A 15,471-nucleotide genomic window follows, 5' to 3' on the forward strand; every position below is an offset into this window, starting at 1 on the left:
TATCTCAGCTCGGCTTGTTTTGTATAATTAAAGGTTACCGGCTGAGAATTAAATTGAGGTATTCCAAGACTGTGTAACCGGTTTGTGACATTTTGAGTGAGCATGCTGCCTAATCTAATCAGGACACTAGCAGACAAGCCAATGGCATTGTTAAATTCCCTGATGTTATTTGTCGTGTGGTTGCCGTGGAGATTTATGTCCAATTCGTATAGAAGCTCCTTGTCTCACATTACTATTTTTTACATGTTAGTTTAGTCGTTACCCTGTCAACATTATAAACATAACAAAACGGTAACATTGAGAAGTATGGATAACTACATGTACATATTTTTTCAATTTATTTGTATTACAGTACAAAACATCACTTAGTGCATTGAATAATTAAAAGCATGACTGAATGAAAACTTACTTGTGTTACTGCTTTCAACTAGACATTAGTAATGCATCATAAAATATATCACAATGAAAAAAAGTAGGTATAAAAGAACAAAATACATATAACTTAATGCATGATGTAAATGAGTCACAACAGTTTTGATCTGAAATATCACTATATTGTGATAACAGGCATAACAAAAAATGCAGTGTCTAAAAAGATATCTTTCAAACACAGCTAAACTAAAGTGACATAATATAGTCAGTCAATTTGCATTCATCATACTAGCCTCTAATGGAGGTCAATGAGAGAAGAGGAAGGAGCATTTATTGCAAAATCTTGCCCGGATGATGACATCATCGGTTTGTCTTGAGACCTAATACAAGCAAATATGCATTGCTTGGGTTAAGGGGGCGTGCTCACTGAGTTTTGGGGTATGAAATGGTATAAAAGTGGATGTGATTGCTTCTGGCCGTCTGACTGCTTCCAGCCAACCTGTTGACGTCCACAAAAAGACAGCCTACTTCCTACCATCTCTAACATCACAAGTAAGCTTTATCTATTTGTTTTACTAAAGAATGCAAAATGGGAAAAAATATAGCCGTTTGTATTAGACTGTCTATATGCTACATAATTTAACCAAATCTGTAATTAATATTTTCTGCTATTTTAGAGAATAAGTTAGCTATTTTACGATTGAATAATGTATACATGTCAAATTTGGCTTGTAAAAATTGCTAATGCTGTTGTAGAAAAAGGATTGTAGGTCATCTGTTGGGAAATGTCAATATATGTATTGTCATAGTTTCATTGCTGCATAGTTTACTCTAATTCAATTTGCAGTCACAAGAGTAAACAATGCGCTGAAGTCAGAACACATACAATTACACACCTAATGATGCTATTCCATCAGCATGACCCATTCCATTTAATAAACACATTTAATGCAATCACAGCATTTTGGTCAAACATAGATAAGAATAAAAAATAAGTGTTTGTTTTAACTTTTGGTTTTCTCCAGAAAGCATGGATGTAAGTAGCTCCCCGCAGTATCAGATACAAGCCCAGGTAAGATTTTCCCTTTTTCAAATCTAAATATCAATGTCAACGCTTGTGCCAATGTTGCTCCGTCAAGTTGGTGTCCTCCATCTTGTCTACCCTTTCTCTGCCTCGATTTTCCGTCCTTGCTGCCGAACCTCCACCCCGATCACTCTCTCCACCTCCTTCCTCCCCCCTTCAGTGTGCTGACGCTCCGTGTGGCAGTTGCCCGCCCGGTTCTACCCCACAGACTAGCGCCCTCTGGCCCAACCAGACACCCGGGAGCGCCTTTCCTATGTGGCCCACTCAGAACAGCCAGCAGATCCAGCCTAGCCAGCAGGTCCAGCCCTTCCAGCAGGTTACCAAGACAAATGTGGTGTTTGTTCTCTTGGCATTTCAATGGCGTTTTACCAATTTTGAAAAAAATGTTTGTTGCTCTTGACGTGTCAGGCCCCACAGCAAGCTCTGCCATGCTGGACCGGGCAGCCCAACACTCCTTGCTGGTTAGGGACTCAACCATTGCCAGTTTCTGGACCCAGCCCTCTTCCAGTCCCTCCTCAGGCTCTAACACCCTCCCCTATCCAGACCACAAACATGGTCCCCGCTTCCACACCGGGCCAAGGTGTAGCTCCAGCACCTGGTCAAATCTGCCACCCTTGTTGGCCGAGTCAGTACCAGCCTCCCCAAGCCATCCAGCCTCCCCAAGCCATCCAGCCTCCCCAAGCCATCCAGCCTCCCCAAGCCATCCAGCCTCCCCAGCCACCGGTCCAGCCTCAAGCACCCATTCAGGCGCCCATTTTGGCACCGGTCCCCGCTACCGTCCCTGCTCACGCTCAGTCTTCGGGCCAGCGTCCGTCTTGGCCGGGATGGATGGCCCATCCCGGTTGGCCTTACAACCCCGGACAGCCAGGATGGCCTGGGCAGAATCCGGCTCTGGTGCCGCAACAGTGGCTGCCGCCAACATCGGGGCCGCTTGTGAGTACTGAGCAGAAGAGATGATTTGACTTTATTCCTTCTTCCATTTATTTGTTCTTTGTTCTTTTAGAGTGTTCCTTACAACCTCAACTTGGCCCGAGGCGTGTATGACAAAATGATGATGAGTATCCTGGGGCAGGTTAAACCAGATGCCAAAATGTAAGTAGTCCAGAGGAAGAGGAGTACTTTACTTTGTAGCATGTTAAGGAGACCAGATCAATGGCCCTTTTGGCTTAGGAGTCTTGAAAATCCCAAAAATGCCCCATTTTTGCCAACTTCATATGTTGCTAGGTTCACTGTTAACTTCCTCCGGGGCAATGACATCGCCTTCCACATCAACCCTCGCTTCAGCGAGGGGGGCAAGCAGGTTTTGGTTCGCAACCACAAAGTGGGCGAACGTTGGGGTTCCGAGGAGAGGGACCTAAAGGGACCCTTCCCCTTCGCCCTGGGGAGCCCCTTTGAGGTGAGTGACAGGGATTCTTCAGAAACTACGCCTCGCAGCTAGCAGACTAACTGACGCTACGCTTGACGCCCTTGACTGACTCCAGGTTACCACTCCGGGGGTTGAAAGTCAGACTAACGTTTGGCAGAAAAGGTGGAAAGGGTTGGAAAGGCGTTTGGGAAAGCTGATCTAGATCAGTGACGTGCCACCCCACAGGGAGGCCGACTCCTGGAGGTCAGTCTTTGGTCTCATGTCGTTGCTTCATCGCTTCACTAACGGCAATGGAAAAGAACTGCAGCTAAAACCAAGCGTGACAGAAAACTATTTTAGGGATGGTGCCTTCTGCTGGACCACGTAGGGGACCGCCCCACCGGCCCAGTAGTAGCCAAATCGCCGCCATTTTCAGATTTGTCCACGTCTGTTTGTTTCAGATGAAGATACTGTGCACGCAGGATTCGTTCCGCGTGGCGGTCAATAACATTCCCATGTTCGAGTTCCGCCACCGCGTCCGCGAGCTCAACCAAATCAATAGAATCAACATCCTGCATGACGTGGTCCTGACTTACGTCAACGTGGAGACGCTGCCGTAAGACCGCTTGACAAGTTGAGCAATGTGGTCATGACTGTAACATGATATTGACATTTCCTAAGTGTGCTTAACTCATTCGTTGCTATTGAAAGCAATAGACACCCAATTTATTTGGAAATTGGGCATCTATTGCTGCCAATAGCATTGGATCAATAAAATGTGTCAATCTTACATGTGATTTAAGCTTTTAACGCAAACTAATATTAACACTGGCTAATTTGTTTAGAATAATAAATGTAACATTTCCATTTAAATTATACTGAAAAATATTTTAATTCTACCACATGTGAATTGACTGTGTATTTTGTATTAACAATTAAAACATAAATGAATAATAAAGCTTGTTTGTGTTGAATTAATGGACATCCAATAGATTGTCAGTTATCAGACCATACTTTACTAGCCATTTGTATTGTCAATTTCATGAACAAAACAACATTTAAATGAAGAAAACCTAGCTAAGGCCACATGTTTTTTGGGGGGGGGTTAAAAAATAAGGCCAGCTGTTTGAGTACAATAGAATAAAAAATTTAAAAAAAGCACCTGAGAGGCTTCCTACTTCACATTTTGCCATCCAGCTTCCTTTCCACAGACTTAAGCAAAAGCTCTGCGTACTGCTCCAACAGCGCAAGGGCTTTGTCGCCTTCAGCTTTATCCGCCGAAGCCGTGAGGGCGCTATTGGACGTCAGGTTGCCGGGCAGCGGGTCCAGCTCGGCTTTGGCCGAAGCCAACGCCTGGGACAACACCGCCATCATCTCCTGACGAGCTTCTTCTCCACCTTCCGGAGAGGAGTTGAGCACCTAAAATATAATATATGAAAGAACATAAAATGAGCTAGGGATTTTCAAAGGCCGATGCTGATTAAAAAATAATGCCTAAAGCTAAAAACATCTATATATTTATTGACCAGCCAAATTATTGGTTGACCTTAATAACAAAGCTCATCAACCAAATACTTTACCTATCTTAAAATATTCCTTTATAAAAAAAATACTTTAAATTCGAGAATACTAACCGTCGTGTAAAGTGAGATAGTTCGCCTGAGACTGCAAACAAGCTCAGTCGCAACCTGCTTGCATGTGCCCAAAGAAACAGAATCACCTGTAATGAGAATGGAAAATCAAAACAAAAATAATACACATTTTTAATAAAAAAGAATACACGTTTTTGCTGGAAGGCGAATTCAAATGAGCAAGCATTTTGGCACTAGACTCACCAGCCACGGACGAAAAGACACAAGCCAGGGACGGCCCGCGTGAGTCAGAGTGACGGCGGAAAGGGAGAGGTGGCGTAGCAGGTAGACGGGAAGAAAAAGTGGCGCTAGTAAATGAAAGATCAGTGGGAGAAGGAAGGCCTGGATGTGTGAAGGGACGTTCTGCCACTATGGGCGCTTCAGGAGGCGACGCTATGGATGTTGGCTTCTTCTCTGTTGAACCTTCAAGAAGAACGTGTAAAAAGAATGAAGATTATCTTCCAATTTGTCTTAAATCTGTCTATCGCCCCCCCCAAAAAATCTCCACCTGTGTAAACTGTGACATCAATGGCTGGTCCCACTATGGGAGAAGAAACTTTGTTTGGGCTTCCTAGCGAAAAGCTAGTGGCTTTAGCGTCCAAGCTGCGTCGAGGGCTGAGAGGCCGCTTAGGCTGGGGGATGCGAGAGGGAGTCGGGAGGACGGCGGCAAACGGGTGCCAAGGCGCCTCCGCCCCGTCCAGATCCCCCCAGGACCTACGAGCTTTGGGGAAAGGGGGCAATTCGAGGATGCCTTCCCCTACGGAAGATGAGCGGCTGCTCTTGGCCATGGAGCTGGCAGTGGGGCTCATGTAAGAGAGGGGAGACACCGGCGAGACTGTTGTGGGCGAGGGCAAGGACGAGGGTTTGGAAGGCTCGCGCTCCAGGAGGAGACATTGGGGTCTCTTGCACCACTCACGACGCTCAGCAGAGGGAAGCGGTGAGCGTGGAGCTGCATAGAAAGAAGCAGTTTATAGCATTAAATCTTTTAAATCCCATTTTCATTTATTTATTCAATTGGGCAATTTGAGCAATTGTAAATGTATATGTATTTGTATTGCTATTTTCCCATTCACACAATGTATAAATATTCTCTATAGGATTAAGGACATACGTGCTGAAGTGAGGTTCTGAACAGACTGTGACTTATGCAAACCACCAGTTTCGTCAGGTTGAGCCGGTTGGGACGGTGGTGTAGAGAACCTCCATAAGTGGGACCCCGGCGTGGTCTTCTTGGGCGGTCTCGGGATGACCAATGAGCCTGTGATGCTTCTGCTCTGCCCGTTTTCCATTAAAGGCCGCACTTTGGATACGGGGGGCTTGTAGGAGCCCCCGCACCTGTTTTGATGTCCTCGGGCCAGGAAACGTGAGGACATGCTGAGCCTCTGGACTCTGCATGGCTCAGCTGCAAAAAACACAGAAAAAAATCAATGATAAGGTAAAGTAGGGCTTTCCAAAGTGGTCCTTAATGGCCACTATGTCCTAGCTTTTGTTCCTATGATTGCGCAACCTGTGCTACAGGCGTCCGCTAGTGTCTCAAAGTTGCGTTTGAGGAAATCTTCTGGTTGTCTTGAAACGTCCTCCACGCTAGCCAATCCATCCCTCGCCTCTTCTTTATCCGACTCGTCCTCTGAACTGTCCAGGCTGAGGGACGCGTTGTCTCCGGAGTCTGTTGATGACAAGTTGCATGAAATAAAGAATGAAAGAGTCCTTAGTTATTTTACCTACCGTCCAGGATACCATCTGGGCTAGTTCCTCGGCTATCGTAGCCTAGCGAGCAGGCGCTGTCTGGGCTGTAGCTGTCCTGACTCTGGTTGAGGGGCTGACCCGCCCTATCGGAAGCTTTGGAGCCTTCAGACGAGAGCCAATGGCAGCGGACGACGTGTTGACGAGAGACATTCTGGTCGGGGTGATCCGAGCTTGAGGTGGGCTGTTGCAACTTTGCTCTCTTGGTATGTTTAGTGGGACTGAAGTTCTCCAGTTGTCTAAGGTCCAACATGGATTTGACCTTTAGCTCCAAAGAGCCTTTGCGGTGGGACCAACGACGACGGGGGCGGCGGCTGACGACGGGTGTGGGTACGGCAGGCTGGAAAAACAAAATGTCAAGCAATATTTCAACTATTATACCTTCATGGGCCAAATATCTTGTGTTTATATAAGGATTAAAGATTACTGTTACCGGCTCCCAGTCAGGTGTTTCTTCTGAGCCACCCGTGTCTTCTTCTCCATGGCTGCTGTCGGCAGAAACGCTGTTTTCTGACTCGGGGTTGCGATCGTCAGAGTCTCGGCGGCAGTACTCTTCACCGCGATCGCTGTCGAAGGAGAGCCCCAACAGAGCGGGGGCGCTCTGAGCTTCCCTTCTGCTGTGGGATGTCGCAAGTTTGTTAGAAAGTCCCACAGAATGGAGCCCGGTGGAGGGGGTGACCTGAAGGTGGCGCTAGTCAGAGGCTGTCGGAGCCGAAACAGCTTTTGCCTCATGTTAATGGTCAACTCGGGAGATAGACGCCACACGAAGATGCAGCTGAGTGATGAAAACAAAGTGGAAAAGGGTTTTAGGCTGGCAATTCTTTGGGTGTATGGAAATGCTTCAAAGTTGCATTTTGGTCGAGACAGGGGAAAATGAAGGACCATAAATCAAACTAATAAAATCCTCACCTGTCCCCAGACACACTGATTAAATGCCTGCAGTCATTAGTGAACCTCAAACCTGTCACAATTTCTAAAGAAAATAATAATAATACAGCAACAAATTAGCTTCATTAGTGTCGTAGTATTTGGGTATTTTTGTTATAATTCCATTGAGTGTATTCAATTCTACCCTGTGGTTACCTGAATGCCCAAACATGGTAGCAACGCATTCCCCAGTGTTGAAGTCGAAGACGCTAATGTTTTTGTTGGAGCAGCTAGCCGCCACGTACTGACCCGACGGATCAATCTGAACCTGTGACGCACACAAAATCATTTTGTTCAGTACCCTCGCACATAGACGGTAATAACCAGTATTCCTAACCTTGAGCAAGCTACCGTCGTCATTGAGTGAACCCTTGAACACTTTCTTCTGTTTGCCATTGTTGATGTTGAAAATCCTGTTAATGGAGTAAAAAAAATTAATGAGTAGGTGAATTGGAGTTTTTCTAGGCAAAACCTAGAAGGCCTCGCACCTGATGCAGCGGTCCTGGCAGCCCACCGCCGCATGTTTGCTGCTGGGGTTAACGCCCATGTCGTAAAGGGTGCTCTTCCTCACCGTGTGATGACAACACCTGAACTCGGTTCTTTCCTCGCTCTGCAAAAACAGCCATGTTTTTTTTTTGTCTGGTGATCATGTTAAATGCAAGACTGAATCTCCACAAAAATTATTTGACTGTAATCCTTCACTGATGTTGACTTTTTTAATTCTTTAACAAGAGTATGCCATTTTTGTTCTTTCTATAAACAAAAAATATATATTATAGCCATAGAACTAGAGGAATTTGTATTATTTTATTTGTCACTTTAATTGCTAGCGGCTCCCTCTGCTGACAAATCTCCAAAACAGCGTCGGCGCTCATTATGGGCGCTGCGATTATGTGGACGCTGGCCTATGCTAGGCAATCTCACTGCTGACTAACAAGCGGTTATTTATCACGCTCCATAAAAGTTAACAGACACACCCGTATGGGCGCCTTTTAGACTGTGAAGAATCAATGTGGATAAAAAGGGACCCTGATTGGAAAATGCTGGCTAACTCTAAGCTACTTACGCCTGATTTAAGACCTCCTTCTGTGTGGCACGAGTCTTTCTTTGTGTTCTACTTACGGTGTGTGCCGTGCGGAAGTAGATGCTTTTATCTGCCCCGCAACTGATCAACCTCACTTTGCCGTCACTCGCTGAGGAAAAATGAAAAAAAATCATTTTGTTACTACATGGACAGAAAAAAAGTCAGTCAGTATAGTTCAATCAAATGGATTAGACATCTATTACTATTGCTACAAGCCAATCTGTTAAAAAATGAGGATAATAATGATAATAAAATCAAGTTTAAAAAAGAGTGAAAAAGCATTTTCCAATAGGCTTTGATTAAAAAATTAATATTTTAAATATATATACCACTATTTATTTAGTGAACATGAAAAAAAAAACAAAATTAAGATATAATTGTTTTTAAATCCACTCTTCTGGTGCTTATGTCCCAATACTTTTGTCTCCATACAGTGTGGTAAACTATACAGATGAGTGAGGCCTCCCAGTGTACACTTTATCAATAGTCATGTATTATTTAAAGAGGCGGGGCCTAAAAAAATGGGAAAAAGGCTCTCTGGAGGCTCACCAGCGGCGAAGCGTACGGCTGTAATCGACGATGAGTGCTCGTCTAACGTTTGCACCAGGCCGTAGTCGCCGGCGGCGTCCAGCACGTGAATCAGACGATCCCTGCTGGCGGTGGCCAGGAGCTGCAAACCTGCGACCATTCATTTCCATTGTCACACGCGCATCATTCATCGCCCGCGGCAACAAAATAAATAAAAAAAACCTGTTTGCGGTTCACTGTACTCCAAGCAGAGGATTTCCGCGTCGTGAGCTTCCACTTTAAGAATCTCCTCCATGCTGCCCAAGTTGTGAATCCTGCACAATAAAACAACAGAAACAAACCATTCGTTAAAGCTATTAACCCTTTCAGGGATAGTGATCAGTGGAGTGGCCCTCTAGTGGAGACAACGATTAACCGCACCTCAACATTCCATTTCGATCACCGGACGCCAAGTGTTTTCCATCTGGGCCGACGCAGATGGTTCGGATGCCTGTCCTGTTTTCCACTTGTTGGCCATCCACAGTTTTTTCCGCATGGGTCATGTGTTCTGTTTCTTGCAAGGCGGCTGTGTTTGGGCCTGTGTAGATGATCTTGAGTAGGTCCTAAAAACAAATCATTAAATATCTTTAGAGACTGTATTTTACTGTATATATTGGTAGTGTTTTTTTTCTTTAGCTGACTGTGCTTAGCAGGTTATTTGAATGAACACGGGCCCGCTCATCCATGTGCCAAAGTCTGATGGTGCTGTCAGATGAGCAGCTGAGGAACGTGCCGGGTGAAACAATGGCGGCCGTCTCTCCACCGGGAACATCAGGAAACATCTTGAGGAAAAATGAATGCATGATATTATGAGTGGCATAGTAATAAAACAGTATGTATGGTATGTATAGTTTTTACTGAATGATATTGGTCTTACGTCGAGGTCCCAAACACAGGCAGCGTGGAAGAGGGCCGAATGCACCTTAGCCACCCGGCTGACATCAGCGACGTCCCAAACAAAGACGCTGTGGTCGGCGTACACGCAGCTCAACCAGCGGCTGACGGGGTCATAGGTCACGGCCATGGCGTCTGGGTAGCGGGCGTCCACCCGGCTGCACAGCAAGTGCCTGTAAAGAGGATCCATTGAGGATTCATTTCCAGCTTTCCTCATGAGCAGTCGCCAAGCTCCCTACCTGGCTTGAGTGACGGCCGCGACATCCACGCCGAGGGGGTGCGGCCGAGGCAGGGTGCAGACAAAACGAAGGTCCGACGGGCTGAATGCTCGCACCGTTCCGTCGGCGCAGCTGCAGAAGATCCGGTCCGAAGACAGAGACAGAGACTGAGCCATGCTGGTCTACAAAATAAACAAAGAGCAGAAGACAAATGCATGACAGCAGATTTTGTATCATGTATAGACATAAGAAGGCATGATGCAAAAAAGGAAGGATGGAAGCTTTTTTTTTTTTTTACCTGCAGATCTACCCACTTGTCCAGCATCCTATTGCCGTTAAACTCGCACAGCAAGCCGGAGAAGGTGACGCAGTAGGTGGAGTCGGCCATTTGGCCTCTTCCACAGGCCACGTCGCAGAAGAAGTTGTTCCTCAGCTCGCCCAGCAAACCCGAACGCCCTAGCAGGGGTACTGGGGTGCTGGCCTAAATCAAGACAGAATATGAGTACATTGGTACCTCAAGATACAAGCTTAGTATTTTTTTCCGCTTTTGCACGGCAACATAACATAATATAAACACATTTGAATTAACTTGGATTACAATGCAGACACATTCAAAAATAAATGTATTCTAACCTAACACTAAACTTAATTCTAATTTTGTATTAAAGTTTGATACATTTATTCTCCCAGGTTTGCTGTATTTGCCCCACCTACATACATATACATAAGTGGAAAAGTTGAATCGACGGGGGTTGGGCCACTGTGGGTGAGGGGGGGCAGCTTTTTGCTCAACATGTCCAGCACCGACCGAGCTGGCTGACAAACTTGAACCAACGGGGGTTGGGCAGAAGATGCAGCTGATGTCAATGCACTGATTGCACTTGTGTCACACTAGTATTGAGACAAGTTTTCCTCTTTAGGAAAACTTACATTTTGTGGAATAGTTTGAAATGAAAGCCTATTTTTAAGGGATGCTATGCCTCTATATTAAATCAAAAGCTCTATGATCATCATACACAAATGCATATAATGAAATGGGTGAAATATCATTTAAAAAAAAATTTCTTAAATGAGTCAAAATGGTTAAGTCTGCACTTTGATGGCCAACATTTGAAATAAGTAAAAAAAAAAAAATTATTGAACTGGCTTTGACAGTTTATACCGGGCAGGCACTTAGTACATGGGTGGCAAAGTTGAATCGATGGGGGTTGGGCCACTGTGGGATGGGGTGGGGGGGCAAGTTTTTCCTCAACATGTCCAGCACCAACTGAGCTGACTGACAAACTTGAACCAGTGGGGGTTGGGCAGAAGATGCAGCTGATGTCAATGCACTAATTGCACTTGCAGGACACATAGTATTGCTCTTTATGAAAACCTGCATTTTGTGGAATAGCTTGAAATGAAAGCCTATTTTTAAGGGATGCTATGCTTTTATATCAAATCAAAAGCTCTATGGTCATCATACACAAATGCATATAATGAAATGGGTGAAATATCATTCAACAAAAATGTTCTTAAATGAGTCAAAATTGTTAAGTCTGCAGTTTGATAGCCCAGGTTTGAAATAGGTAAAAAATAAAAATAAACCTTGAACTGGCTTTGACAGTTTATAATACCAGGCAGGCACTTAGTACATAGGTGGCAAAGTTGAATCGATGGGGGTTGGGCCACTGTGGGATGGGGTGGGGGGGGGGGGCAGGTTTTTCCTCAACATGTCCAGCAGTGACCGAGCTGACTGACAAACTTGAACCAGTGGGGGTTGGGATGCAAGATGCAGCTGATGGCAATCCACTGATTGCACTTGTGTCACACTAGTATTGCAGATAAGATTCCTCTTTAGGAAAACTTACATTTTGTGGAATAGCTTGAAATTAAAGCCTAGATTTATGGGATGTTATGCCTTTATATCAAATATAATGCCTTTATCATCATCATACACAGCTGTGCTTAAAGAAATAGGTGAAATATCATTCCTAAAAGTTGCTCTTAAATGAGTCAAAATCATCAAACGTATGTGCTTTGATAGCCCACTTTTGAAATAGGTCCAAAAAATATATATAGAACTGACTTTGTTAGTTTACATTTTGCAACCCAGACAGTAGAGGCAGACATAGGTGACAATGTTGAATCAAGTTGGGTTGGGCTGCTGTGAGTGGAGAGGGATGGGGAGGAGAGGGATGGGGAGGAGAGGGGAGGGGAGGGGAGCTTTTCCCACAAGCTATCCGGCAGGTACTGACCGAGCTGACTGACAAACTTGAACCAGCGGGGGTTGGGCAGAAGATGCAGCTGATGTCAATGCACTAATTGCACTTGCAGGACACATAGTATTGCTCTTTATGAAAACCTGCATTTTGTGGAGTAGCTTGAAATGAAAGCCTATTTTTAAGGGATGCTATGCCTTTATATCAAATCAATAGCTTTATGGTCATCATACACAAATGCATATAATGAAATGGGTGAAATATCATTCAACAAAAATGTCCTTAAATGAGGCAAAATTGTTAAGTCTGCACTTTGATGGCCAAGGTTTGAAATAGGTAAAAAAAAAAAATCTTGAACTGACTTTGATAGTTTATACCAGGCAGGCACTTAGTACATAGGTGGCAAAGTTGAATTGACAGGGGTTGTGCCACTGTGGGTGGGGGTGGGGGCGGGGGTGGGGGCAAGTTTTTCCTCAACATGTCCAGCACCGACTGAGCTGACTGACAAACTTGAACCAGTGGGGGTTGGGCAGAAAATGCAGCTGATGTCAATGCACTAATTGCACTTGCAGGACACATAGTATTGCTCTTTATGAAAACCTGCATTTTGTGGAGTAGCTTGAAATGAAAGCCTATTTTTAAGCGATGCTATGCCTTTATATCAAATCAATAGCTTTATGGTCATCATACACAAATGCATATAATGAAATGGGTGAAATATCATTCAACAAAAGTGTTCTTAAATGAGTCAAATTAGTCAAGTCTGCACTTTGATGGCCAACATTTGAAATAGGTAAAAAAAAAAAAATTCTTGGATTGGCTTTGACAGTTTATACAAGGGAGGCACATAGTACATAGGTGGCAAAGTTGAATCGACGGGGGTTGGGTCACTATGGGTGGGGGAGGGTGTAGCTTTTTGCTCAAGTCATCCAGCACTGACCGAGCTGACTGACAAACTTGAAGCAGCGGGGGTTGGTCTGCAAGAAGCACCTGACGGCAATCCACTGATTGCACACAGAGCACACTAGTATTGCAGAAAGATTCCTCTATAAGAAAGCCTACAATTTGTAGAACACAGCGGTACCTCGAGATACGAGTTTAATTCATGCCAGGGACTGAGCTCGTATGTCAATATTCTCATAACTGTTATACACAAAAGAGATGTGGCAAAAAAGTTTAAAAATCATAAAATTCGTCTCATACATAGAGATATTTGCTCAAAATTTTACACTTATCTCCAATTGCTCGTATGTCAAGGTACCACTGTATCATTCATCCATAAAGACAAATATGAAAACTAGGACAGTACCTTACTGGTCTTGCACTGGTCCAGATACCAGAACTTGACATGCCTGTTGCCCACGGTGACAAAGTAAGAGCTGTCCTCAGAGAAAGACACGCCCGTCACCTTGCTGGACACCTTGTTGGTGGCTATGACCACACCCTTCTGGAATAAAGTCAACAACAGTTATTTTCAGACTCGAGTTTACATACATTCTCTCCATTGTTAGGCTTACTTTCCACGCCCAGACATTGACCATCATGTCGTGCTGGTTGCCCACGCTGACGATGTGCTTGCCGTCGGGCGAGAAGGCGACGCAGGAGACGCCATATTCATGTTTCTGCAGCTCTGACACTTGCCGGCGCTCCGAGACGTCCCACAGTCGCACGGCTGGAAGATGGCCGCTCTGTAGAGGCAAAAATGTTATTTGTTACCCCGAAAGAGTCTTTCAGTAGGCAGTACGCTACTGAATGCAGAGTAATGTGGCGTTAAGGGAGTATAATGGAGAGTGTGCTGTTCTATTCTGAGGCTTCAATGTCAAGGTAGAGATTATCTCTTGGCTTGGCACACTTACATGACTTGTAACCCTCTCACATCTCTCTCACTGGAAGGGATCACTGAGCTATTTCCACCACCTCTTGCTTTAAAATGTTGAAGTCAAAGTCAGCACATTTGCTTGTCTTACTTATCATCACAAGGGTTGTGATTGTGCTTTGGTTAATCCCAGCTAACTATGGATGGGCCCCAACTGGATTTTTTAAAATAAAAATAATAAATATCTATAACAAACATTCTATTGGCCTCACCTCGCCTGTGACCAAGTATTTTCCATCCTGGGAGAAGGACAAAGCCGTGATGGACTTCCTGGAGCGAGAAAAAAAAATAAGATGCAGTACTATGTTGTATCCATCATGCGTGTCATTGTTGTCAATTCAATGCAAACAAGCTCACTTTGACGTGTTGATGAGATGCTGCTGTCGTTCATTTCTGGGGTTCAGCAATACGACAACACACCTACAAAACAAGCAATCATTATAAAGCCAATTAAACAAGATTTATGTATCTTGAATGGAGCCATGTGAGTAATCTGTTAATCTGCTATTGGCTGTGTACAGCTATGTAACAACGGCAGGTGGGATTATGCAACACACAAGCGCATTGTGGCTCAAAATGCTGACTAATTAGCTAATGTGAATACCTCTATAAACAAAATACTTATGTGAAGGTCAATAATCGTTGTTAGGCCTCCCAGGTAAAATGGATTGGATGTCAACACTGAGTTTTTTGCATTTAGTATGTTGTCATACGTGGAATTCACATATAACAAAACAACAATAATTTATTGATATGTAAATTACATTGAAAATATATTTGTTTTACTCACCCTGCTGGATAAGCCACCAGTCCAGTTTTGGGGTCGCAGGATAGGCAACTGTTTCCCAAAGCAGTAATTCCCAGAACCTTTTCCAACGTTACCTGCAAAGCAACCCACAAAGAATAAATCTGGGTACATTTTTCAACTAACACTGACATCAACAATTTCCCACTAATCTGTCTTGGCCTGAACCAAATGCTAATAAGATGTCAACAAACTAGATGACATTATTATGATGTCATTGCAGTAATGTGTTGTCTTTCATCAATCAATAAAACATGTTAGCGCCATTGATTTATCAGAAGAATGCGACCCACATGGTGGAAATTATTGGATACACAAAATAAAGTTTTACACTCGATTACACACAATTGTACTGATACATGCCTTGGTTGCCAGGTTGTCCCTGCGTTCCTGCACGTGTTTCCCCGACGGCGACCTCAGCAGCTTCTTGATACGACTCTTGATGGTCATTCCGTCGGCCGGCATGGTGACCCCCGACCTGTGAGCGGTGGACGGAGCCGGAGTTCTTTTTCAGCCTGGAAGAGAAAGGAGCCTTGGGCAAAGTGGGACAGCCTTCCTGCTGGCGGGACATGTGGAGGCTTAATCTCCCGAGGAAGGTTTAGCCCGAAAGCCCTCCTGTCGCCTGGGCCGGCCTCAGCTTCAGGCGTTCTGCCTCGTGATTACATCAACGCTGGAGTTTGGGGGCTACCTAATTCATTCAATTGATTGGATTACAACAACAAAA

General features: G+C 44.5%; 2 protein-coding genes across 2 annotated transcripts; one reads left to right on the top strand and one right to left on the bottom strand.

The window, feature by feature from the left end:
• Positions 1-404: 404 nt before the first annotated feature.
• Positions 405-15,357, bottom strand: LOC144193377 (mitogen-activated protein kinase-binding protein 1-like). Its single transcript, XM_077712232.1, is given in 26 exon segments — positions 405-4,220; positions 4,436-4,521; positions 4,637-4,855; positions 4,941-5,381; positions 5,544-5,834; positions 5,940-6,098; positions 6,158-6,515; positions 6,609-6,789; positions 6,855-6,950; positions 7,085-7,148; positions 7,259-7,370; positions 7,440-7,515; positions 7,591-7,712; positions 8,225-8,295; positions 8,736-8,864; positions 8,937-9,028; positions 9,135-9,316; positions 9,395-9,535; positions 9,631-10,047; positions 10,164-10,346; positions 13,376-13,513; positions 13,584-13,754; positions 14,155-14,212; positions 14,300-14,362; positions 14,733-14,824; positions 15,111-15,357. Coding segments are annotated over 26 exon segments (4,284 nt in total). The 5' UTR covers positions 15,213-15,357; the 3' UTR covers positions 405-3,980.
• LOC144212972 (uncharacterized) lies at positions 782-3,744 on the top strand. The gene is made up of 7 exons (XM_077741207.1): positions 782-924; positions 1,398-1,444; positions 1,617-1,772; positions 1,865-2,389; positions 2,460-2,548; positions 2,681-2,852; positions 3,263-3,744. Exons 2-7 carry the CDS (start codon positions 1,403-1,405, stop codon positions 3,419-3,421), a joined length of 1,143 nt encoding a protein of 380 aa, XP_077597333.1. The 5' UTR covers positions 782-924; positions 1,398-1,402; the 3' UTR covers positions 3,422-3,744.
• Positions 15,358-15,471: the final 114 nt, after the last annotated feature.

This window comes from Stigmatopora nigra, chromosome 2 (assembly GCF_051989575.1).
Source record: "Stigmatopora nigra isolate UIUO_SnigA chromosome 2, RoL_Snig_1.1, whole genome shotgun sequence".
NCBI lineage: Eukaryota > Metazoa > Chordata > Actinopteri > Syngnathiformes > Syngnathidae > Stigmatopora > Stigmatopora nigra.

What these genes read in the sequence shown, in the direction of transcription:
- LOC144212972 (XM_077741207.1), top strand. Translation starts at nt 1,403, where the DNA reads ATGGATGTAAGTAGCTCCCCGCAGTATCAGATACAAGCCCAG. An exon ending in AGTATCAGATACAAGCCCAG is followed by an intron (nt 1,445 to 1,616) that starts GTAAGATTTTCC and finishes TCCCCCCTTCAG; the next exon opens with TGTGCTGACGCTCCGTGTGG. An exon ending in AGGTCCAGCCCTTCCAGCAG is followed by an intron (nt 1,773 to 1,864) that starts GTTACCAAGACA and finishes TTGACGTGTCAG; the next exon opens with GCCCCACAGCAAGCTCTGCC.